Here is a 23254-nt window from a genome sequence, read left to right on the forward strand (position 1 = left end):
ACAATCCAATGGAAAGCATCTTAAGGCGGAATCTCCTTGTTTGAAATAAGACTCCAGCAATTGCTGTGACGTTGTGTTAAAAAGTAACATGATCGGTTCGCAACAATACAACGACGTGAAAAATAATTATATCTCGAGCGAGTCTTTTGTCTGCAGGAAGAGGATCTTACAAATGGTATTCTAGCTTCATAGGCAGTGTCGCTGTGACTCTTGTTTTAAATCTCAGCGCTGCTCGGAATGGATGAGGTCACTTTCTTGTCACATGATATCTGCAGCAGTGATACAATGACTCTCTCTCTCGGTTTGTGCTATGGGAAGCACTCGCCCTAGCGCTCTCGACATTGGCTCAGGCTGGCCGATGTGGGCTGCTGGCTGGCCGAGCGGGCTGTCAATCAGCCGAAATCCCCACCCTCCCTCCCACCTCCCCGGCCAAGCGAACTTCGGGGCTGCTTGTACAATGCAGCTGGAGTGTGGCCAGTGGCCAGGAGGGGGTTTGGGAAGGAGGCACACTCAACACATCCACACACAGAGAGGAGCCAGGCACGCAGGGGGAAAAGTGACTGGAGTGGGCAAGGAGGCACAGAGTTTTTTTTTAGGGTAAAGATTTGCCATTCACCTCCCTTGCTGCAGCGGGAAGAGAATCCAGATGTGGCAAACTCTCCTGTTTGAAGCTAACTGAGTGTGTGGGCAGCGAGCAAGCTCTCTCTATGTTGTCAGCGCTCGTCCTCTTGACACATCTGATCAGTCGGAGAGGAAAGTCGCCGCCAGTACTCTTTTCATCATCTTGTTAACATTAAAGGTTCTTTTTTTTTGCCCCCTGTTTGGCTTTTTGTTCGCGGGTTGGGAGGGAGGTGGTGAGGTTGGAATGCATTTGTTTGAGAAGCACAGAACAGCTTGAACATGTGGAAAATGGCACCTTTGCCATGCCCTGGTGGGAAGGTGATGCCGAATCAATGAGGCTGCCGCACCATGGCCAATGGAACAGGTCCGAGGAGTATGCTGAAGTGTGTGGTGATCGGAGACGGGGCAGTGGGCAAAACTTGTTTGCTGATGAGCTACGCGAACGATGCTTTTCCAGAGGAATATGTGCCCACTGTGTTCGACCATTATGCGGGTAATTATTTCCTTTAGAAATCTCTAGCTGCGTTTCTTTTTTTTGAAAAAAGAATTGAAGTAAGTTTTAATTTCTCTTTCTTGATGTTTACGAGTTGATCCCAGCTCCTAATGCTGAACGCAAACTTTTTGGGAAAGTTTCAGTAAAGTTTCATTGTCTGGCTATAGTCTTTCAATCAGACGTCTGCCTTTTGGATGCATGTTCCATCCGCTATTAATTAGAAACATTTGCGACATTATTGTGCCAGTTACTGTAGTATTTTCGTATAACTAGTTATATATATTCTTTTCCTGTTTGACCAGTCACTGTCACTGTGGGAGGTAAACAGTATCTGCTTGGACTTTATGACACCGCAGGACAGGTAAGATGTTTAAAAAAAGTAAACGTTTTCTGGCCTAATGTATATTGTAAAATGTGTTTTAGTTTAGGAAAGTTTAGCAATCTGTAATAACTAGCTTATGACAGAATGTGACGACTTGTTTACTTAGTTTGAGTGAAAATGTCTTGTTGTTTTATTTGACCTGAATTCCCTGGGGAAGGTTTTTTTTTAAAGCGGTGATGACATAAAGTGCCAATATCCCAAATACTGGTTGGGAAAGAATGGCACATATAGTCATCATTGCATCTAATACCTAAACCACCACCACCACCATTGCCCCCACCCCAGCAATTTGTGGTGAGGAAGCACTAGGCCGTGAGTTGTGAATCACTGTTCGCCTCGCAAAACTGAAACTCCCCATCAAGCCTCCTTGTGAAATTGCTGGACTTGTTCCATAAGTATGAGTTGAACTCTCCACAGAAAGTTATGACTGCTATTTCACACTTTAAGGATGCTTTATTAACAAAGTATATGTTTCTACAATTCAAATTCAAGTTTAAAGAGTCATGAAAGAAACAATTGAAAACTTGGAAGTCTCACCCCCATGGTTAGTAAAATGTTCTTAAAGTTGTTGCTTTTAAGTGTTTTATTTTTCTTCTTCGCTTTGATTTTCCCTTCACTCTTAATACTCTTACTTTTTCTTTTTCTCTTTGTGTCTAATTTAACTCTTAAATAACCCTATTTCCTTCTTTATCCTTGGCTCAGTTTAGTTTTATGTTGATAAATTTCAGTGGTTAAGGAAATGTCCTATTGAACCCATCATTCACCAACTCTCCAGATGTCCCATTTGGACTTTCAGCACTTTGGTGCTTAAGAATGTTTTGAGTAGAAGTTGACAAAAAAAAACCCTTTGACAATCAGGGTAGCATTTTTCTTTTGAAATGGTGATTTGCCAAAGAAGAGCTGATGAAGTTGGATGATAGTGATGGTAGTACATCATAAGTCAGAAAGATAGAGATTTGATAATATATGTTTTTGGATTTGAGAGTTTCTTGTTAATATGTGCAAATAAATTCTCATTTGTTTGACTTTATATGAGCCAGGCTATGCTAAGGATAGGTAATATTATTAATAATTATGACCTATTGAATTCAAATTAATAGATAAGTGCTTTGTGTAAAAAGGTAAGTTTTTATTTGTGTGGGGGGTGATGGTGCAGGAGACAACAGTAAATTTTGAAAATTCCACAAGGAAATAGAGCTGCATCTAAAATTGCTGGAAATTCTATCATTCAGTTCAATATATGACCATGTGAGCCTTTATAGAATCAAAGAGTAGATTTTTAAAAAAAAATCGGGTATGTAATATTTTAGCCAGTATTGTTCAATCTGTGATGAATGACCAGTATGCTCTAGCTGTGTTTTTACTCTTCCCATTTTCCTGTGTATGCAAATAATTTTGCCCATTTATGTACAATTTCTTAAGTTTATATAATATGTAATGCAAATTTTAATGCTTTTAAAAATCTATTTAAAATTCAAATTAAGCCACTTTTAATGAAGAATATGGTTTGCAAAAATGTAATCTTACAAAAAAGATGCAGCTACCTGTTATCTGTAACATATAATTGTTACATTACAAGTAGGCATAGTTTATTTTTAGCGGGTAATGCCAAGTTAGTTGTTAATCTACTCAAGAAATTGGCTGTTTTAAACTGCTGATTACGCTCATTTTAATCAGCACAACTTTTCATTAATTCTCCTAAACATGGCCTTTTCAAATTTAAAACATTACATTTTATTTGGGTGGAAAGTTAAGTATTTCAGCATTACTCGATTAATATCGTAAGCAACATTTTTTTTCCAAAACAAATATATTTAAAAGTGTAATAGCAAATTCTGCAGCTCCGGACTCATCATGGTTTGGTCTTCATGTGTGACACATGGACTTTAAGTTGACTGTAACAGTGATTTTTGGTCTGTGTAACTGCTCAGAAATTTGTCTATGGGAGTCGGTCTATGAGATCCTAATCCCTTACTATCACGTATGAAGGAAGACTGGATCCACTTGTGATATTAATTAATTGCTTTGCTAAATTTTAAAGTTTGGCAATAGCCCACACGTTAAAATAGTACATTTTTAAACCAGCTACCTGAACAATATAGTAAAATTGGATTAACCAGTCCAAATTAGGATTTTGATAACTAAAATAGCAAATGAGAATGGGTTTAATTTTAGTAAGGCTGTCCAGACTCCCAGTTTATGCATACTCTGATTTTAAAATTACTGTTTGAAATAAACTGTACAGAATCATTTTAATAATTTTGTTGTATACAGGTCAGTTTCTTAGTGAGTAGAATAATTTTGTTTTGGAAACACGTCCATGTGCTGAAGAAAAGAAGTCTAATTTGAAGTTCCTTCCTCAGTCAGCAAATTTTATGGAATTTTGCAGATCTGTCCAGGGGTATGCTCTCTATGTGGACAGTGCTAGATCTGGGTAAATTGAATCTTGAACAAGCAGAAAACTTGAGGGAGGGGAGGAACACTTAAAAAATGAATTTGGGGTAACTTCACTCTCAGAATCTCCACTCTTTTTTTACGCTGGTCTGGCTGATTCTATCTAAATTGTACTGAAATTACTCCAGTAAACTAGTGGAAATTGTACCCACAACATTTTTTTTAGAAAGAAAGGTTTCTGTGTTATAATGGGGAAAATTGGAAAGGTAGCAGCAGGCATTCATTGCAAGAGACTGTTTCCTGCTGAAACATTCTGACCTATTAACATCTGCAGAAAGCATGGCCTCAGCTAGTATGGATCTGGTTTGTGGGCTGATTAGAAGGGGCGGTGAAAGTGGATTGGTGGTATTTTACTTTTATATATCAATAGCCATACCCTAATGTTACGATCTGAAAAAAAACTGCTCTGTTGTATTTCTTTTTTCCAAAGAAGCTGTATTCATAGTTTTGTCAAGAGTAGAATGTTTATATGCTGACTAACTATAATTACTGAATAAGCTTGAAAACTATACTTGGGTTTTTTGCAATCAATAAAACCTTTACATTCAGTCTTCTTTTTGTGTGTAAAATACTTGTGAAACACTGCTTCACCAAGTTTTCCATTCCCTAGCTATCAATGTATTGACATTTTGATATTTGTTGGAATGCGACCACATGCTCGCCATCTATTTTTGTGTCAGGCAGATGGTTTTGATTGACTCACCCTGCCGTGATTAAGTGTACGAGCATGAAAGCAACAGATGGTCAATTACTTTACAATTGGTAACCTAACTATTTTAAATTCATATATTCTACTGCAATTTTTTTTTCCTAAAGCTAAAAGATTAAATTTATAATTTCTATATTAGAGAATTTTTTTCTCTACACTTTAATATATATGCATTATATTTCAGAGCAGCCTTATGTCTATAAACTAATGGTCTTATTTTTCAACACTTTCCAAAGTTAAGCCTCTGAGAGGGGTTTTAAATATCTTTTTGAATTGGACAGCTTTAAATCTTGAGTAGCCTTTAAACAAATTAAATGAACTTTTTCTTTATTTTCTCCTAACTCTGTAGGAAACTTTTACAGCAAGTCCGTGCAAACACTACATTTTCAGTTCTAGATGTTTTGAATTATGTGACATTAACTTCACATTTAAATACACTTTAATACCATTCCAGTTGCAATGGTTTCAATTGCTTGTCAAAACTTTGAAGTTGTGTGTTGAGACTCAATTTGCTCCAGCAGCTTCCGCTGGTGGATTCCATCGTATATAATGTAAATGAATTGAACAGATGCCCTTTTAGGGGAAATTCATAGTTGATTTGTCCTTCTTCCCCTCCACACCTTCCCCTTCTTTCCTTGCATCTAACTAGTGTTGAAAAACCGAAACTGTCACATCACATCAATGTTATTCCCTTGACAGAAAACATTTCTCTGCCCAATCTCCAGTCCAAACAATTGATATTAATTTATGTCTTGATTGGTTAGGACAAAGCTTAATTAACTGAATTTTAATAACTTTAAATCTTATTTTTGAGTGGAAGAATTTGAATATTCATAAACTCAAAATTAATAATTTCACAAGAAGAGTGAATGGACTGTGCAAAGTTTTTCAAAATAACAGGAATACATTGTTAAACAGAATTGAAAGTATTTGAGATAATATGCAATAAATATTTTTAATATCACTCTTTTCTAAACCAAAGTTTTTGTTTGGACAATTTATGAATAAACCTTCAAGCACTTGCTTTCGGGCTGTAGAATAGTATTACAATTGCCTTTGATTTGTGTGGCAAAATTAATTTTAAAAATTGCAAAATGTTTTATTGACTTCCTTAATTTATATTATGGGCACTAGACCATTTTAGTTTTTGTTGTTATTATTGAGTTACCAACATGTGAAAAGTGATTTAAGTAAGTAGCAGCTCCAGTCTTTTTACACATGAGTCTCAATAGTGCTTAAATAGAACCCTGTTATGCAATGCTGTCAACTTATAAACCCCAAACCTTACTCTTTGGCCAGGGAGCAAAAGGAGCTGTGTTGTACGACTCCATAGTTTTATCCTTGGCTGTAGACTATTGAACTAGAGGAAGATGCTTTGTTGACTACCCAAATATTACAAACCATGTCTCCAATATCAACTTTGCTTCTGTTCTTTGTTTTCCCTATTTGGAGTTGTGTACCTGGTTTCAATTGAGCAGTTTGGATTAAAAAATATTGCCTCCTCATGCAATGTTTCTTGGAAGAGTCTTGTCTTTAAGTTTTTTTTATTTGGTACTCAACACCCAAGCTAAAATCTCAAAACCAAGAATTGGGACATTGTGACAGCTTATCCTTTCATATAGCCACAACTCCACTGGCTTGAAATAACTCACTGGGCAATAATATTAAAACTCTGTTTAGGCAAACTATGCAATTGGTACTTGCTCTCCTGCATGAGAAGCAACTAAAAAAGTGTAAGGCATCTTTTCAATCAGATGTGAGTCAGTACTATAGTAATTTCCATTATTGTGTGTATTTGATCAATACCCAGTTCTCCTGTTTCATACCTGTACGCATCTGAGTGTGCTTCTGGTTTTCCGATTATGAAAAAATAATTTGTCTGAAACAGTATCATTAGAAGAATATATGCACAATGTTTGTAATGGTTTTCTTATCATGCAAAATGTCCTGAATCCTTATTTTAGACATAATTGTTTAATGAAAGCACAAAGTGGTCGAAGCACATGGTACACAGGTCAGTCAGTGTTTATAAAGTGAAATAAATGGTTTTGAGTATTGACCGCTGAGTGGAAGAAGTAGCTGAAACGTCATCTTATTTTTTAAAAAGATGTAGGTGGAGATGCTCCATGCTTCCAGCACATCCTATTTTTATGCAATATTTCCAATATTTGCAGTATTTTTTAACATTTACAATAACTTGGATTCCTTAGGAAGATTATGATCGTCTGAGACCTTTGTCTTATCCAATGACTGATGTCTTCCTGATCTGCTTCTCGGTCGTGAATCCAGCCTCATTTCAGAACGTACGGGAAGAGTGGGTGCCTGAACTTAAAGAATATGCACCAAATGTTCCATTCCTATTAGTTGGAACACAGGTACATCTATTTGGAAACTTATATAACTCGTCCAGCCAACATATATCTAATGTGTCTACAATAGGAACTACTAGCAAACTTTGTTAAGCTTAGATTGGTGATTTATTTCCTATCCTTACAACTTAAGACTCTGGGTACCACTCCCTAAGTTTGTTAGTCAAATATTGTATTGCCTTTTCTTAACAGCTCTAACTTCCCAAACAGATGTTTCTGGTTTGTTGACTGGCATAACTTGAAATCACTTGGCAGGAGAGGGATAAGGTTTGTTAGATCTAGTGGGAAGGGCAATTACTTTACTCTGTGTTTCCCACGTTACTTACCTTGCTGATTTGCCCTGCTGCAACTTTGCATTAGTTAAACACGAAACAGCATTTGTTACAGTTGGCCTATTGCCTGGACTGTTCAACTTTGTCAGATCAAAGAGGTGTTTGGGGGAGGGAATGGAATAGTAGAAACGAGTAAAGCTCAGCTTGTGTTTTTACACTGGAACCCGTAAGGATTATTACGGGAAAAGGAAAAAAGCCTAAACTTTTCTTTGTCTTCATTATGTCTTCTTTTTTTAATATCAATAATTTGGTACCGATTTGAGTGCTGCAAAATATCATTAATTCACTTGATGCTCCAGAATATCTTTAAATCATGTGAATAATGCTGCTTAATACAGCAAATCTTTAAACTAAAAGATGTACAATAAATCTTCAATAATGCCACAACCTTAGCTTTTACTGGAGGTAGCTGATTAAATTTAGCTTTGTGGGCAACCTTTACACATCTGTTTATAAGGGCAAGATGAAACAAATCACTAAATGACAATGGAGGCAATTTTTAGCAAAATTATTTCAATTTTTAGTTTTTAATTAATGGTATCCTGATGGCCGAATAACATTTAAGATTATAGTTTGTATTGAATTGGTCACTTGACTAAAAAGTAATTTATTTTGGAAACAAAATTTATTTTGAACAAAAATATATGGCAAGATGTAAGTAATACGCGAATTTACTTGGTTTTATTTTTCCATTATGATGATATTACACTATCAAGTTTCTTTAGACATCGGGATATTAGATGCAAAGCATTTGATTCAAGCCAAGATTTAAAGTTGGTTGATGTAGCTTAGGGAGAAAGCTTTTGATGTAGTGATAACATTTCTGTCTGAGTCAAAAGCTGAAAGATTTGGGTCTTGATTCAGACAGCCCCAGCAATTAGAGATTAGGATATGTTCTCGAAATAAGCAGTGACATCCAGTGGGTATATGCATTTATATTGAGTGACCAATAGCTCAATAATAGTATTCCCACCGTTTGAATCAAAATTATTGAGACCAGGACAGAGTCCAGATAACTCTGTAAATGAAAGCAGCTCTGAATACTGGATGTGAGACTTGAAATAGGATCTACCCTAAGGAAGAATTCAACAAGCAATATAGTGCAGTAAACGTGCTGTGAAATTGGATTAGTATATTCTGTTAAGTTAGAAGAAACCATTAAATTTTATTTGGTATTCTGTTTGGGACTATCCATAATGTGTACTAAAATTCTGACTGATTGGAATATTATTAGGTGTCACCCCTCAATGGGTGTTTTGGTGTTTAATCAGCCATGCCTTTAATGGATTTGAAGGATCCATTCTTCAACAGTATGTTGAATTTTTGGTTTTGTCTACATATCTAATGACAGTGAGGGAAACTTGGAATGTATAATGATGTATATTTTCTGTTGGTTAGCTAGAGTGGCAATTGCAGAGGGCTGGTAACAGGTCACCTAAATAAACTCTTAGTTACAGTGTTTAGGAGGGGTAAAATGAAGAAAGTTCAGTAGTTAAATTTTATTCTAAAGGGTACTTTAGTAATAAAAGGATCTAGAATGAGAGGGAACAGATATAAAGAATTGTGAGAAGAGACTTTTTCAATAAGCGAGTAGTTAGAGTCTGAAAAACATTTCCTGGACATGTGATGAGGGCAGGTTCAATTGGGGTATTTAAGAGAGCTCTGGATTGTTATTTAAATAGAAACAATATTCATGATTTTAGAAAAAGATAGAAGAATGGTGATTAGTCATAGTGCTCTTTCAGACAGCAGGTGAAGACATTCTCAGACAAATGGCCTGATTCCTGCAACCTTAATAGTTTTATGAAATATCATTGAAGTGCTAGACCTATTTTCCTTTCAAATAGGATAACAATAACTAGAAGGAACTAAAAACAAGACCATGAGACATTTTAACATACTTGACAGAGGAACTTGCTTTATCTATAACCTAACCTTCAGAGGTACTTCATTATTAGATCCAACTATTTTGCCTAATTGACATCTCATTTTAAAATAAACACTTTTCTAGTCTTTATTACATTGGTGTTTGAGGGAGTTTGTAATGCACAATTTTGCTTGCTTTGAAATGTTTTGAGAAATCAAGTTAGGCATTTTATTATCATATTACATTTCTTTTCTTTTCTCCGTTGTGAAAACAGCATTAAATGTATTAAGTTGAAATAATTCCCATGTCTGACCAATGAAGTAGGTTCTTACCAGTAGCAATGAAGACTGCAGCCAGTAGACTACATCCCTGTGATGGTATGAGTATGAAGAGTGTGTCCATGTATGTCTTACAATGGATGACCAAGTCCTTGCCTAGTCATTCAGAGGAGGTAGTATCCAAAGGTCATTTGGATGTTGTGGACTATTCTCATATTGGTTATCCATCTGCATTTGAGGGAGGAGCCATGATCCAACTTAGCAATAAGAAACAAGTTATTTGGTGTAGTTAAGTGCTGTGCAGAGAACTAGACCGAACAGTTGGTGCTCTGTAGTGCATTGTGTTTTATTCGAAGAAAGCTTGCTTGTTCAGGATGCCTCATCCATTTGAAACCTTTGTCCTTACGGATGGTAGAGACTGAGAGTTCACAAGGTCTTTCAGTTTGTTGGAACATCGCATGTTGTAGGCACTGCAAGGTGGATGGATAATGTAGAAGGTATGTCAAGGCTGCAAGTGTTAATTACCTGCACAGTATCCAATTATTGCAATTTTGTTGTCCTGGCACTCATACCTGCAGGTGCTACATCTTAACTCTTATTGTACACTCTGATAGCGTTGACATGCTTTGGTAAAATAAGAGGCAAAGCCTTCTCTAATTATTTACCAACCTGGACTTGAAATTTGCTGGCACAGCTTTTATAGAACATCTCAGAATTAACTTGTGGACATTGTTGAACCCAGGGCAATATGGTTCTAGATTCAGACAAGGTGAATACAGTGAATTTTAATGTTGCTATTCTCTCTTGTTGGGATGTGCATTTCCTGGAAGATGCGTGACTCCAAAGTAATCAGTCAGTTCTGTGCCTTTAAGTCACCAGGACTGGCTGATGGATTTGCCATGAGATCCTAAAGGCTGGTTAATAGAATCTCTTCTGTATTAAGAAATCCCATGGCAATAATGGCATCCTGTACAGAGCTAGTCTTGGTTACCTTGGCCTGTTTCATAGGATCGCTCATTGTCACCCTCAGGTTAAATAAAAGGCAGTCATTTGAAAAATTGAAATGGGGAATGGAGCAGTTAAGCAGAGGTGGGTTTGCCCCCTGAAATTACATTAGGGTGCATGAAATCCAATCTCAGCATGAAATCAAGGCCTGTTTTTCTACCTGTAATATTTTTTTTTAAATGAAGAAGTAGTGATAATTATGTGCATGAATGTGAAAGCTTTGTGGTGCATTAGTTTCACAGAATATCAGATTCAGTCACAAGTTTAGAAACACAGATGTCTATTTATCATGGTGACGGAAATCTTTTCTCAGTTATAAATGATGCTAGTGAATATATTCATGTCAAAATATTGACTCTAATTTACCCAAATCAAAGATAAACATTAACACGTTTTACTAATGAAGGCCTATGGGAGTTTGTTTGGAAGAAATTATCCAAACACATTCATATTAGTAGAAGGGCCTTAGATAGCATTGCTTTTGGAAAGATAATCCTATTTCATTTTGATTTTGAGTTTTATCATTTCACCTCTCCCACCTTCACATTGTAATTCTTTTGATACATTTGGGATTTGCCCCTTTTTTATTTTAAAGAATGAAGTGTGGAAAAAATAACTTTAAAATAATCAGTTAGGGCGCATCGCATTGGAAGAATATCTGAATTAATCTTATATTTGATGCTTAAACTGTTTCTAAGAACACAGCATTGTGGGAACCAATACCTAGTCATTTGAATTTCTGCACTGAAGTAAACAACCCTCAAAGAAATAAAAAATGTTGGAGAAACTCAGCAAGTCTGGTAGAGAGAAACAGCGTTAATGTTTTAAGACCAATATGATTACTCTTTGGAACTTTGTAGAAGAGTCATATTGGATATGAAACACCGACTTGGTCTCTATCTTTGTAGATGCTGCCAGACCTGCTGAGTTTCTCCAACATATAATTTCAGACTTACAGCATCTGCAGTACTTTCCTTTTACCTCCCGGTCAAGTTTGTGCACAGACAATTCAGGACATTTTGACATTTGATCAAAGGCAAGGTATTTTAATCATACATACACAGGAATCTACTCTTAAGAGTATTCAATCTAACTTTGCTTTCAAATACAATGATAATTGTTTTTTGTTTAAATGCTTGCTTTCATCATTATCCAACACAAACATGTTTTTGATAGGAAACGGGCACAAGCCATTCAATTCCAACGATGCTTGAGTTAAAGCAGAAGGTAAGTTTAGGAAGAAAACATCAGTGTTAAGTACTTCCAGATATATCCATCGAGTGAGTTGTTATCACTCGATGTTCGAAAGAAAATTGTCACCATGGGTTTCCAAACATGTGCTGATCAGCTGTCGTTACTGGCAACCACATCAATTTTGTGGCCTCAAGTTCCAACACTTTTGATTATTCTTTTATAATCTTGGTCTTGCTGGAGAAAATATTTGTTGACTCAGCTTTTATATATACAAGATGCACTGGGGCACTTACGTGAGTTAAGTGTTCAAATCTGAAAATTCTAATGAACAAAAGTTCATATGAAATTGTTACCCTGCTGTTGCAAAATTTGTAATACAGCACGTCAATCAGGTTCAAAGTAACACTAACACCCAAGTCTTGCTGTGTGGAACAAACATGAAGAAATGTCAGGGCACCTGTAACATGACTAAAACAATAATGTAACAAAACAAGGTATGACGGCAGGTGAGCAAGCTAGTGAACTTTGATCATGCTAATGGAAAAACATTGCTGAGTTGGTGTGATTTGACTCTGAAATCTGTCAATCCATACAGTCAAAATGTCAGCAAAGTTGAAAACACACTCCTTATTTAAAAAGACTGCTACATATTTAAGACCATTAAAAAAAGCTGGATTGAATTATAATTAATTATTGTACATTCATATACACTAAAGCATCAATTTCTGTTGATAATACACAATTTTAAAATTGAAATGAGCCCTAATCTATCTTTAATGATACAGATTTGTCGCACATTTCAGCACTCTTTTTGATTTGCATTGCTGATTAATGTACTCTGATTTGAGTCACTGAATATCTCTTTTGAAAACTCAACAGAGAATCACCATATGGTGAATGGGCAGTCATTTCTGATTCCATTGCAGAGAATGCTGGGGCATTGCTGAATTACTTGCTTTTTTTAAAAAATGCTCCCATTTAGCTTTGACAAAAATCATGAAGATTTATATTGGTATCAAACTTTTTATATCACAAATTTATTTTTTAAAATATAAATTTATTCTTCACAAATGGGTATTCTGGAACCATATGTGCTTTGCTTATATCTGTGTAAACTGATCTCCTGTCTGTTAAATTTGCAAAAAGTTCTTAACACTTTAACCAGGTTTCATAATTGTCTTCCTTTCATCAGATATAGGGCTGTGTTCTGAGTAGTTGAAGTAGACTTTTGGGTGCTGTTCATGTGTCTGATTACCAAAAATAAAATGCGACTTTAAAATACTCAGCAGTTTTAGCAATAGTCCCTCAAATTTTCTGATGGTGTTGAATGATTCATTTGAACCTTTTAAAATGATCTCAATCTCTATTAAAATGTACAGTAATGGATAGTTGGAAGTGATCATAAGGCAGATATCTGACCAAAGGGTTCACAATATTTGCATGCTTGATTTTGAATGCCTTTGAAACTTGAAATTAGATTATAACCTTAAAATCACTTGTTAGCATCTTCAGAATGCAAAGCACTTGATGTTTATATTCAGTCTAATGTGGATTTTTTTTTAAAGTCTGTCTTTGTAATATAGAACCAGATGCTGATCTGCCCTCAGTCCTTGACCATTTTCACATGATGATAACTGACTGTGACATGCTTATTGCAATTTAAAGGAAAATGCGAAGCAATCTTTTTCCAGTGCATATTGCAAATTTTAATTTTGCTATGTTTAATGTTGATTTTTGTTTTGCCAAATCCTGCATTAATAGATTACATGTGGCATTTCACTTGTTTTCCCTTTAGCATAACTCAGAGGAGCTTCATGTAATCTAAGCGGTGGCATGTTTGCTCGTGAATTAAATAATTGAGAGTTTAGCATGTACATTGAGAAGTAGCGAACTAGATTTCAAAGACTGGTCTCTGAAGCCACGCCATTGTTGCTCTTTGGGTCAGATTATTTTTCATCGGTCTATTTGTATCCTAAACATGGAAAATGCTTATGTCATTTTGGAAAGCTTTTCAATTATACACTCTCAAAATTAGATTTATTGTTCCAGTCTTTCAAAACTGTTTGATTTTTAATCCCATTTAAATTTTTTTTGCTGTATTGAGTCATGCTTTGACCTACACTACGCAGGCCTATTTACAGAATTCTTGAAACATTACCATTGTCCATCTCTACAAATGAAAGCACCATGATGTAAGAGCATTGTTTGAAGTTTTATTTGAAATTATGATTGACAGGTGTCAATTTGTTGATCAATATTTAGTGGGGAGGGGGGTGGGAGATCTCAATAATTGGGTAATTCAATGCAACCTTGATGCTTGAATACTGACGACATATTTTCTAAAAGGTGTTCAGTAGTCTTATGATATTTATGACACCAGTTCTACTGAGTAAAAACCATCTTGCGACACTACTACAATCAAGAGTTTGTTCATTGAAGGATTGAGGTGCATTGAGAAAGCAAATTAAATAAGCAAACAGACTGAGAAAAAAGACTGGCAGCTAATACAAAATTGAATTGAATGAAAATGTCTTCAGTAGGCATATTAAAAAGTCAAATTCTGGTAAGAGGAGTAATGGGCCAACTCGGGAACCGAAAGGACATTTGCACAAAGACATTGAGGGCATGACTGAAGTATTAAATGAACATTTTACTTCTGTCCTTTCCAAAGAAGATGCCCAGACCATGTTGAAAGAGGAAGTAATTCAGACACATGAGTTTAAAATTGATTGATAACATTGGAGAGGGTGTCTGCACTTAATGTTGATAAGACAGCAGGACCAGACACAAGGTATCCATGGATACCGACGGAAGTGAGAGTGCAAATTGCAGGAGCACTGGCTATAAGTTTTCAAAGACTCTGAGCAATGCCAGAGGTTTGGACAATTGCAGACATTATACTTCCTTTTGAACAAGGAAATAAAAGGTGTACAACAAGAGCCAATCCTGTGGCATCATGGGTGGCCTGTCTGTACAGGGGGTGAGGCAGAAAGTGGAAAGGGTGTTACTTACTGATAGGGGATTCTTTAGTTAGGGGAACAGACATGTGATTCAATAAGTTTACTTTGAGTCCAGAATGGTGTGTTGCCTCCATACAGAGATGTACAACAACATGTAATGTCACTCCATGTATCTCCATGTAATGCATGGAATATGGTTCACTAAGATTGGGCGGCTGTAGGCCCAGAGTCTGTATTGGATTATTATGTTGAAGTGATAAATATTACTTGACTCGAGGAAGGGCAGGTCTGAGTTAAATAGAACGATACAGGGTATACCTCAATTGAGAGTGTGGTGCTGGAAAAGCACAGCAGGTCAGGCGGCATCCGAGGAGCAGGAAAATCGATGATTCGGGCATAAGCCCCTCATCAGGAATGAAGGGCTTATGCTTGAAACGTCAATTCTCTTGCTGTTTGGGTGCTACCTGACCTGTGTTTTTCTAGCACTACACTCTTGACTCTGATCTCCAGCATCTGCAGTCCTTGCTTTCTTCCACAAAGCCTAGCTCAACCTACCTTGAGTGCTTATTCACTTTCCTGTCAACGTACGCCACCCCACCCACCCTTCCCAATATACTGTACACACATTTCAGTCACTGTCAAAGTGTCCTTGGGACCTTTAACTGGGAGGGTGGTGGAAACTGATTCCATATGAATTGATTTGGCTAGAGCCAAAGAATAAGAATAATAACATTGCATTGCTTGGTGTAATCTACAGAATCATAGAATCTATAGCCATTTGGCCTATCAAATCCTTGCTGACCCGTGAAAGAGTTTCCCACCCACCCTATCCCTGTCAACCTGCATTTCACCTCACTAATTCCCCTAAGATGCATGTCTGTGGACTGTGGGAGGAAACCCGAGCACCCGGAGGAAACCCACACAGACACAGGGAGAATGTGCAACTTCTACACGGACAGTCGTCTGAGGGTGGAATCGAACCCAGGTCCCTGGTACTGTGAGGCAGCAATGGTAACTACTCAGCAACCATGTTGCCCATCAACTAGGAGTTAAGGTGTACATGTAGACAGCTGATGATAAAGATTACAGTATTCTACACTTCATAACTAAGAGCTAAGTACAAGAGCAAGGAGGTTATGCTGAACCTAAATGGGACACTGGTTAGAGCTCGGCTGGAGTTCGGTGTACAGTTCTGGGCACCACACGTTTAGCAGGATGTGACTGCATTAGAAACAATGCAAAAGAGATTTGCGATTGCTCTGGTGATGAGAAACTTCTGTTATGAAAATAGATTGGAGAAACTATGACTGTTTTCATTGGAGAGGAGAGGGCTAAGGAGACTTTATAGAAGTTTCAAAATTATGAGAGGTCTGGACAATATATAGGAAGAAATTGTTTCTGCTCATAAAAGTATTGAGAATTCGACAGCACAGATTTAGTGTTTTGCAAAATAAGCAAATGTGAAGTGAGGAAAAGTCATTTTCACTGAGTAGTTAAAAGTCTGGAATGCACTGTCTGGGGATGTTCAATGGAGACATTCAAAAGAGCATTGTTTCTATTTAAATACCCCTCCAATGTGAAGTGTTTTTACTAAAAGGCAGGAGTTTGGCACCAAGTCAAAATGCTCAGACCCAATACAGACAAGATGGGCCAAATGGCCTTCTGCACCAAAACACTAACATTCCACTCATTTCACTCTGGGAGGATTTTAGAAATGATAATTTGGGACAAAATTAATAGTCACTTGGACAAATAGTCACTTTATACATAAATGATCTGGATGAAGGGACTGGGGGCATTCTGGCAAAATTCACTGATATGAAGTTAGGCAGACAGGCAGGTAGTACTGAGGAAGTGGGGAGGCGGAGAGGCTGCAGAAGGATTCAGACAGTTTAGGAGAGTGATCCAAGAAATGGCTGATGAAATTAAATGTGAGCAAATGCGAGGTCTTGCACTTTGGAAAAAAGAACACTGGCATGGACTATTTTCTAAATGGTGAAAAAATTCATAAAGCCAAAATACAAAGGGATCTGGAAGTGCTAGTCCAGGATTCTCTAAAGGTTGACTTGCAGGTTGAGTCCGTGGTTAAGAAAGCAAATGTAACGTTGTCATTTATCTCAAGAGGGTTGGAATGTAAAAGCACTGATATGCTACTGAGACTTTATAAAGCTCTGGTTAAGCCACATTTGGAATACTGTGTCCAATTTTGGTCCCCACACCTCAGGAAGGACATACTGGCACTGGAGTGTGTCCAGCGGAGATTCACACAGATGGATCCCTGGAATGGTAGGCCTAACATATGATGAACATCTGAGGATCCTGGGATTGTATTCATTAGAGTTTAGAAGATTGATGGAGATCTTATAGAAACTTACAAGATAATTCATGGCTTAGGAAGGGTGGACGCTGGGAAACTGTTTCCAAAAGATGGGGATACTAGGACCCATGGGCACAGCCTTAGAATTAGAGGGGATCAATATAGAATGGAAATGAGGAGACATTTCTTCAGTCAGAGAGTGGTGGACCTCTGGAATTCATAGCCACGGAGCACAGTGGAGGCTGGGACGTTGGGTGTCTTCAAAGCAGAGATTGATAAATTCTTAATCTTGCAAGGAATTAAGGGATACAGGGAGAATGCGGGTAAGTGGTGTTGAAATGCCCATCAGCCATGATTGAATGGCAGAGTGGACTTGATGGGCCGAAAGCTCTTCCTTCCACTCCCTCTACGTATGGTTTCAAATGATTAATTAGGAAAGCCAACATTAAATTTGAGAGGGACAAACTGTGTTCAACTAACTTAGAGTTTTTGAGGTGACCGATTGAGAATATTGCTGTTTGTTGTATCCAAAACTTTATGAAGGTAACTTGATAAAATGCCGCACAATAGAATATTGAGCAAACTTAGATCTTGCAGAATAAAAAGGACAGTACTAGCATGAATATGAATCAATGATAGGAAACATTTTGGTATACATTTGTTTTTTGTACTTCAGAAAGGTTTCTTGTGGAGCTCCCAAATGTTGGTGTTAGGATTCTTGCTTTTCCTGATTGTATGTTTATTAATGACCCGGACCTTTTGGGTAAATGGCAACATTTCAAAATGTTCTAATGATACAGAACTTGGAAACATTGTGAATTGTGTGCAGGAGAGTGCAAATTGTGAACAGAATAATCTGAGGACCTAGACAGATTGCTAGAATTCAGGGATAAGTGGCATAAGAAATTTAATGGAGAAAGTTGTATTGTGTATAGGGGTACCAGGGTTTACATGTGCAGCTATCATGGTAGGAAAGCTTGAGAGAACAGATAATAAAGCATTTAACTTTATCAAAAGAGGCAGAAGGGAACAAAGCACTGGTTTTTAGGGCTGTTGTGGCATTGTGATATTGTCCCTGCCAGGAAAGTCTGGGTTCACGACTCATCTGTTTCAGAGCTGTGCCATTACATATCTAAATAATTTAAATAAAATATTTTAAATACTGGTTTGGCCTCACCTGGAGCACTGTGACCATTTCTGGGTATCACACTTTTGAGAAGGGTGTGGAAAATAGAATTGATGAGGAACGTAAATTGTGTAGAAAGTGAGAGGAGGTAAGACTTAGAGAAAAGGTGGGCAAGAGGAGATTTGGTAAGGGTTATTCTAAACCATGGAGCGAAAGATGGCTTCTATTGGTGGAAAGATTGATCACCAAAGGGCACAGATTTATATAATTGGCAAAGGAAACAATGGAGGAAAATCATCTGCATGCAGTAAGTGGTTAAGGTCTAGAATACACTGTCTGCATGTGATGGAAACAGGGTCATTTGAATTTTTCCATCTGAAAAGGAAATCTGGCAGGGTGGTGAGGCCAAAGGCATGGGAGTATTATGAGGTGAATTGTTCATTCAGACATAATGGATTAAAAGGTTTCCTCCCAGTGTTGTATGCATTCAATGATTTAAAATTGTCTGAATATGCTACTGAGGAGAAGAGCATTTTGTAATGTTAAAATCCTAAGATTGTAGCAAATTTGAACTAATACAATCCCCTTATTCCATCAAGTTCATAGCTCCCTAAGGGTAATGTATTTTGCTTAGCAACTGAATATTCTACTTTGACTGAATAAAGTAACTTCCATTGAGTGGTATATCTATAATTGTAATACTGCAAAATAAAAATTGTCATTTTCTACTTTAAACACCTTGTCACAATAGTAGGACAAAGGAAGGATTCAGGAAGACGGATACTCTAAGCTCTAGAAACTTATACCTCTATGAACCAAAAGCCAGTGCTAACTGGTGCAATATTATCCTGAACTTGTAAAATTCTAAGTCCTGGTTACTCAAAACAATATGCAGTGCGACCAGTTGGATTCACACCAAAGTGCCATGAATGAAGGACCCAATCCATGAAATCCATTTGAAAGGAAGCTTTAGAACATTAATTTTCAGCAAAAGCTCAGTTGTTTGAAATATCTGGAAAATGTGCAACAAACAGACTTCTAAATTTGTCTGAAATTCATATTCTGTATGGATTGTTTTTCAGATTGATCTTCGTGATGACCCAAGAACTTTAACTAGACTAAATACCCTGAAGGAAAAGCCTGTGACTACAGAGCAAGGGGAGAAGTTGGCAAAGGGGGTACAGTGTTTCACTTGAGATCAGATTTTGCTATTCAACAGAGTGTTACTTTCTGAACTGGACATACTAATGATTGGAGCATATTGAAATTTCTAAAATATTGATTTTTTTTATTTAATAAAAGGACCAGGATTCACAGCTTTGTATTTTCCCTTCACATAGAGCAGTGTTATTCTCTAAAATGTTCGATGAGCCATTACCATAATACTTTGAAGGAATGCCAAAGAATTTGATTTTTTATTTCTTTTAGTCTCCCATTTTCATCAAAACCACACCAAGGTTCAAAGCTTTATTAATAGTGTGTGTGTGTGGGCTGAGAAAAGAGCAGTCAATTCTCAGTTGACCATTATAGTAGCTATTTATACAACCAAGTCTGTACCATGAACTTAAAAGTGGTGATTGTTAATATAAACGGGTCATTAGATTAAATGAAATCAGCAATCAGACTGCAGGCTACTTAGCAGTAGATGTCTGCAGAATTGAATGAGTAAATCCAATTGCAACAGAACAAAATGTACTAAGTTGCAAGGCTCATTCAAGGTTTGGCCTTAGACACTGAGTGATGTAAGAATTAGCTTGGATTTTAGTTCTAACTCTGTGCTTGTTCAACTCCAAGGCTGGGAGCAATTAGCTTTAACTGGGGAACTGTTGGCATGTTTGTTTTTCCTCATCCTCTCCCATTTCCCTTGGCTCAGTTTTGCTATCTATCCTCCTGGGTTTTATTGCCAGTGACTCAGCTGGGCTTGAGCATGGTTGCATTCCTCTTTTGCTGAGGTCTCATCACCTGGTGCAATTCACCAAAAAGAAATGCGATTATAGCCAGGATCAGGCTTGCTACAGAAGCAAAAGAACTAGCTTGCATCTTCTCTATTGGTTTCAAGGCAGTTTTTGGCGCTGATTGGGCCTCATCTGGCCAAACCTTATATCCCACAGTTTAAAAATTACTGCTCTATGTTCAGAGTGTAGCCATTTGGAAAAGTCACTGCAGAATAAGTCAGTATCTTTAGGATAATCAGAGGAAGCAAACTTAAATGATGGGGACGCTGTGGTGATTTTGGTTAAATTGAGGAATTGAATTTTACATTCAAGTTGTTTTCCTCAGTTAAGATTTTACAAATGAAATAACTCTCCAGACTATTTGTCTAATTTTCTGTTGCCATTGCAACAAAATGTGTAAAATATAACTCCTTTCCTTTTTTCCATCTGACAGATTGGAGCATATTGTTACGTGGAGTGTTCAGCGTTAACACAGAAAGGACTGAAGACTGTCTTTGATGAAGCCATAATAGCCATTCTAACTCCAAAGAAAAATGTTTTGAAAAAAAGACTTGGATCAAGATGTATAAACTGCTGTATGATCACATGAGTGAGGATACAGGAACAAAAGCTGATCCAGCCCACTGTGAAGAACCCTCCAGCAACTATAAAATAGTGCTTGTATTACATATAATGTGTGCATTGCAGCTAAAGATGGAAGTAATCTAGATTCATCGTCAACCGCACAAGTTTTGTACTGTCTGGAAAATAATAGCAAATTGATGTCATATGGAGGAATTTATTTCCCTGGAAAGTACAATGTCAAAGATTCTCAGGGGTTGTTTCATTTGCAAAAGCTACAATTTTCTTCCCCCCCCCTCCCCCCCTCAAGTTAGGAAGCAAATCATCTGAGGCATGCCACAAAAACTTATTCTGTTCTGGAACAGTGTTCAAGAAAAGTAAACATTTTTATTCTACAAAATATAGCCTTGGAGAGATGCCGATTACCCACATGTGGTTCTGCATAGTTCGGAATGGAGTTGGTTTAACCAAATGTATTAGAGCCTTCTCAACAGCTGCTGAAATCATCTGCATTTGTATGTGAGGTGTTTCTTGTGCCAGTATATCCATAATGGTGCGATGACAAGACTGATAGTGAATCCAAGTGTTGCTCCAAGTGTACAGGAAATTGGCCACACCTGTGAACAGTAACAACCATAATGACGGGTTGCACATGAAGAAACTCTTAAGCACAGATTTTAAAACAAACTAATCTTTCCTTTTGCCTAACCTGGCTTTAATCAGAAGTTAAAAGTGAAATCTGTATAGCAAAGTATCAAATTTGTTTCCTAATGCTGTTCTTTTCTGCAAGTGGGGAACAAGTTTAAAAAAAAATTTGTACTTTCATTTTCACCATTACAGCCATTTATACACACACAGAATGTTTCTTAAAAATGGGTTTTCTGTAGGGTTCACCTACTTTTGGCAAGTTTACTTAAAGAATGTTAAACACTAAAACTTATATACCACACCTGTATTAATCTAGGTTTTTATTGAGTTTAAAATTATTATAGGAAACATCCTCTTCTGTAGAAAAATGTGAAATACAGCGACATTAAGAGTTGCAAGCTACATCAAAAAATAAAGTTTGATTCCTTTCCCCACCACCTCTCCATTCAGTGTCCTGAAACTGGATACTGAGGATTCAACTTTGTAATGTTGTTTGATACAAAATAAATGTTATTATTTCAGTGTATAGTGGTGTAAAATCATTTAACCCTGTTCATGCCAATGAGGGAATGCTCATTCTATTTTTCTGCTGTTCTTGACTGCAAAATATAGAATGCAACCTCTTTTTCAAGAGGAGTAAAACCAGTACCATAAAGATTAGCAAACCTGTGTGGCAACGAACAAGCTATAAGTTTACACACCGTTCCAACTGATTGCTCTTTATTCTAAGCATCATTTAAAATAAAATACCACTGCAGACAAGAATATTTAGATTTAGGGTAATAGACACAGTTCTTATTTTACAGGACCGATGTTTAACTTTAATTTGCTGATTATTTTGACTCTTTCAGTAGATAAGCTGGTCATACCAGATTCATCTTTTGATTTTATGTTGGTTATGGAAATTCTGATTTTTTTTTGTTTTTAAATTGCAGCTGTTATGAAAAAGGGATCGTTTCTTATAAGGTATACACTCTAAGCAATCAGGAGAGGAAATATGACTGTGGCTCAGCATCTTTTCAATTGTATGTGGGGAAATTAAATAAATGAACACAGATATTTAGTGAAAATGAAGATTTTGAAACAATGGAACAACTTGTTGCATATTGGAGTGATTTTGATAAATTAGAAAAAGGTAAGAGGAGGAATTGCATTTAGAGAATTTCACAGGAACATTCATGTAACTAGGCTCACTAACTTGAATTGTAAGAAGTTACAATAAAGGTCATCAGGACCAAACAAGCTGACTGTTAATCTACACAAAATACCACTTATCGATTTTCATTAACTCTCAATCCATTCCCAGAAATCTATAGAATGGACTCTAATTCAAAGTTAAATATGTAAATTTTTAAAATAACACTCAACTTCCTAATTTCAAAGCATATGACCTGCCATGGATTTGGTTCAGTTTAATCAGTTCCTATCCATTCTTTCTTAAATTGAGTAGTTAATAAATTTCTCTTTCTCCAAAAATACCCTAATCCCATAAAATGGTGGTATATCTCATCAAGACATTTCATTTCATATTAAAATATTGACTGACTATGTGATTGACCAGTCAATTTTAATGCTGAGAATGGAAAGCTTTTAACAATCTGTTCTTGGGATATGGGTGAGTGAGCAGGGCCTATTTACTACCTCACCCTGGTTGCCCAAGTTGGTGATGATGGGCCTTCTCGAGGCAGTGTAGTCATTGTGGTGAGGGTGGAAACGTCAGGATAACTGTTCAGTACTTAAAAGATAGTGGGCATTTTGGAACATGATGTTATTTCCAAAACAATACTGCTCATAGAGCAATGACTTGTCTTTGATAATAGTCCTCTACGATATGACAGAGCTCAACAAAACGGTTGTGCTGTTGTGTTGGTTTAGCTCTAACCTACTGACTACTTGTTTATCAGAAGAGGAAGAATCAAATTGCTAGATCATTTTTTTTGTTAAAAAAACACTAAGCCTCAGACTACCCACAGCTGCACAGAA

At 36.8% G+C, this 23254-nt stretch overlaps 2 protein-coding genes across 4 annotated transcripts in view; one reads left to right on the forward strand and one right to left on the reverse strand.

The window, feature by feature from the left end:
- Window positions 1-420: 420 nt before the first annotated feature.
- Window positions 421-21797, forward strand: rhoq (ras homolog family member Q). 2 transcript variants are annotated; one of them, XM_072580654.1, is made up of 5 exons: window positions 423-1114; window positions 1417-1475; window positions 6870-7034; window positions 19190-19285; window positions 20496-21797. In XM_072580654.1, exons 1-5 carry the CDS (start codon window positions 970-972, stop codon window positions 20649-20651), a joined length of 621 nt encoding a protein of 206 aa, XP_072436755.1. In that variant the 5' UTR covers window positions 423-969; the 3' UTR covers window positions 20652-21797. The 2 variants fall into 2 exon arrangements, with proteins under 2 accessions (XP_072436756.1, XP_072436755.1); XM_072580655.1 differs by lacking the exon at window positions 19190-19285 and having other exon boundaries at window positions 421-1114.
- The window catches only part of pigf (phosphatidylinositol glycan anchor biosynthesis, class F), a 66626-nt gene continuing 64289 nt past the window's right edge, over window positions 20918-23254 (reverse strand). For both annotated transcript variants that reach the window (XM_072580653.1, XM_072580652.1), the window contains one exon: window positions 20918-21240. Coding sequence is in view for 1 of the 2 variants with exons in the window: in XM_072580652.1 (XP_072436753.1) it covers window positions 21127-21240 (114 nt within the window). In the remaining variant the exon portion in view is untranslated. The remainder of the gene's footprint in view (window positions 21241-23254) is intronic.

This window comes from Chiloscyllium punctatum, chromosome 11, assembly GCF_047496795.1.
Source record: "Chiloscyllium punctatum isolate Juve2018m chromosome 11, sChiPun1.3, whole genome shotgun sequence".
Lineage (NCBI taxonomy): Eukaryota > Metazoa > Chordata > Chondrichthyes > Orectolobiformes > Hemiscylliidae > Chiloscyllium > Chiloscyllium punctatum.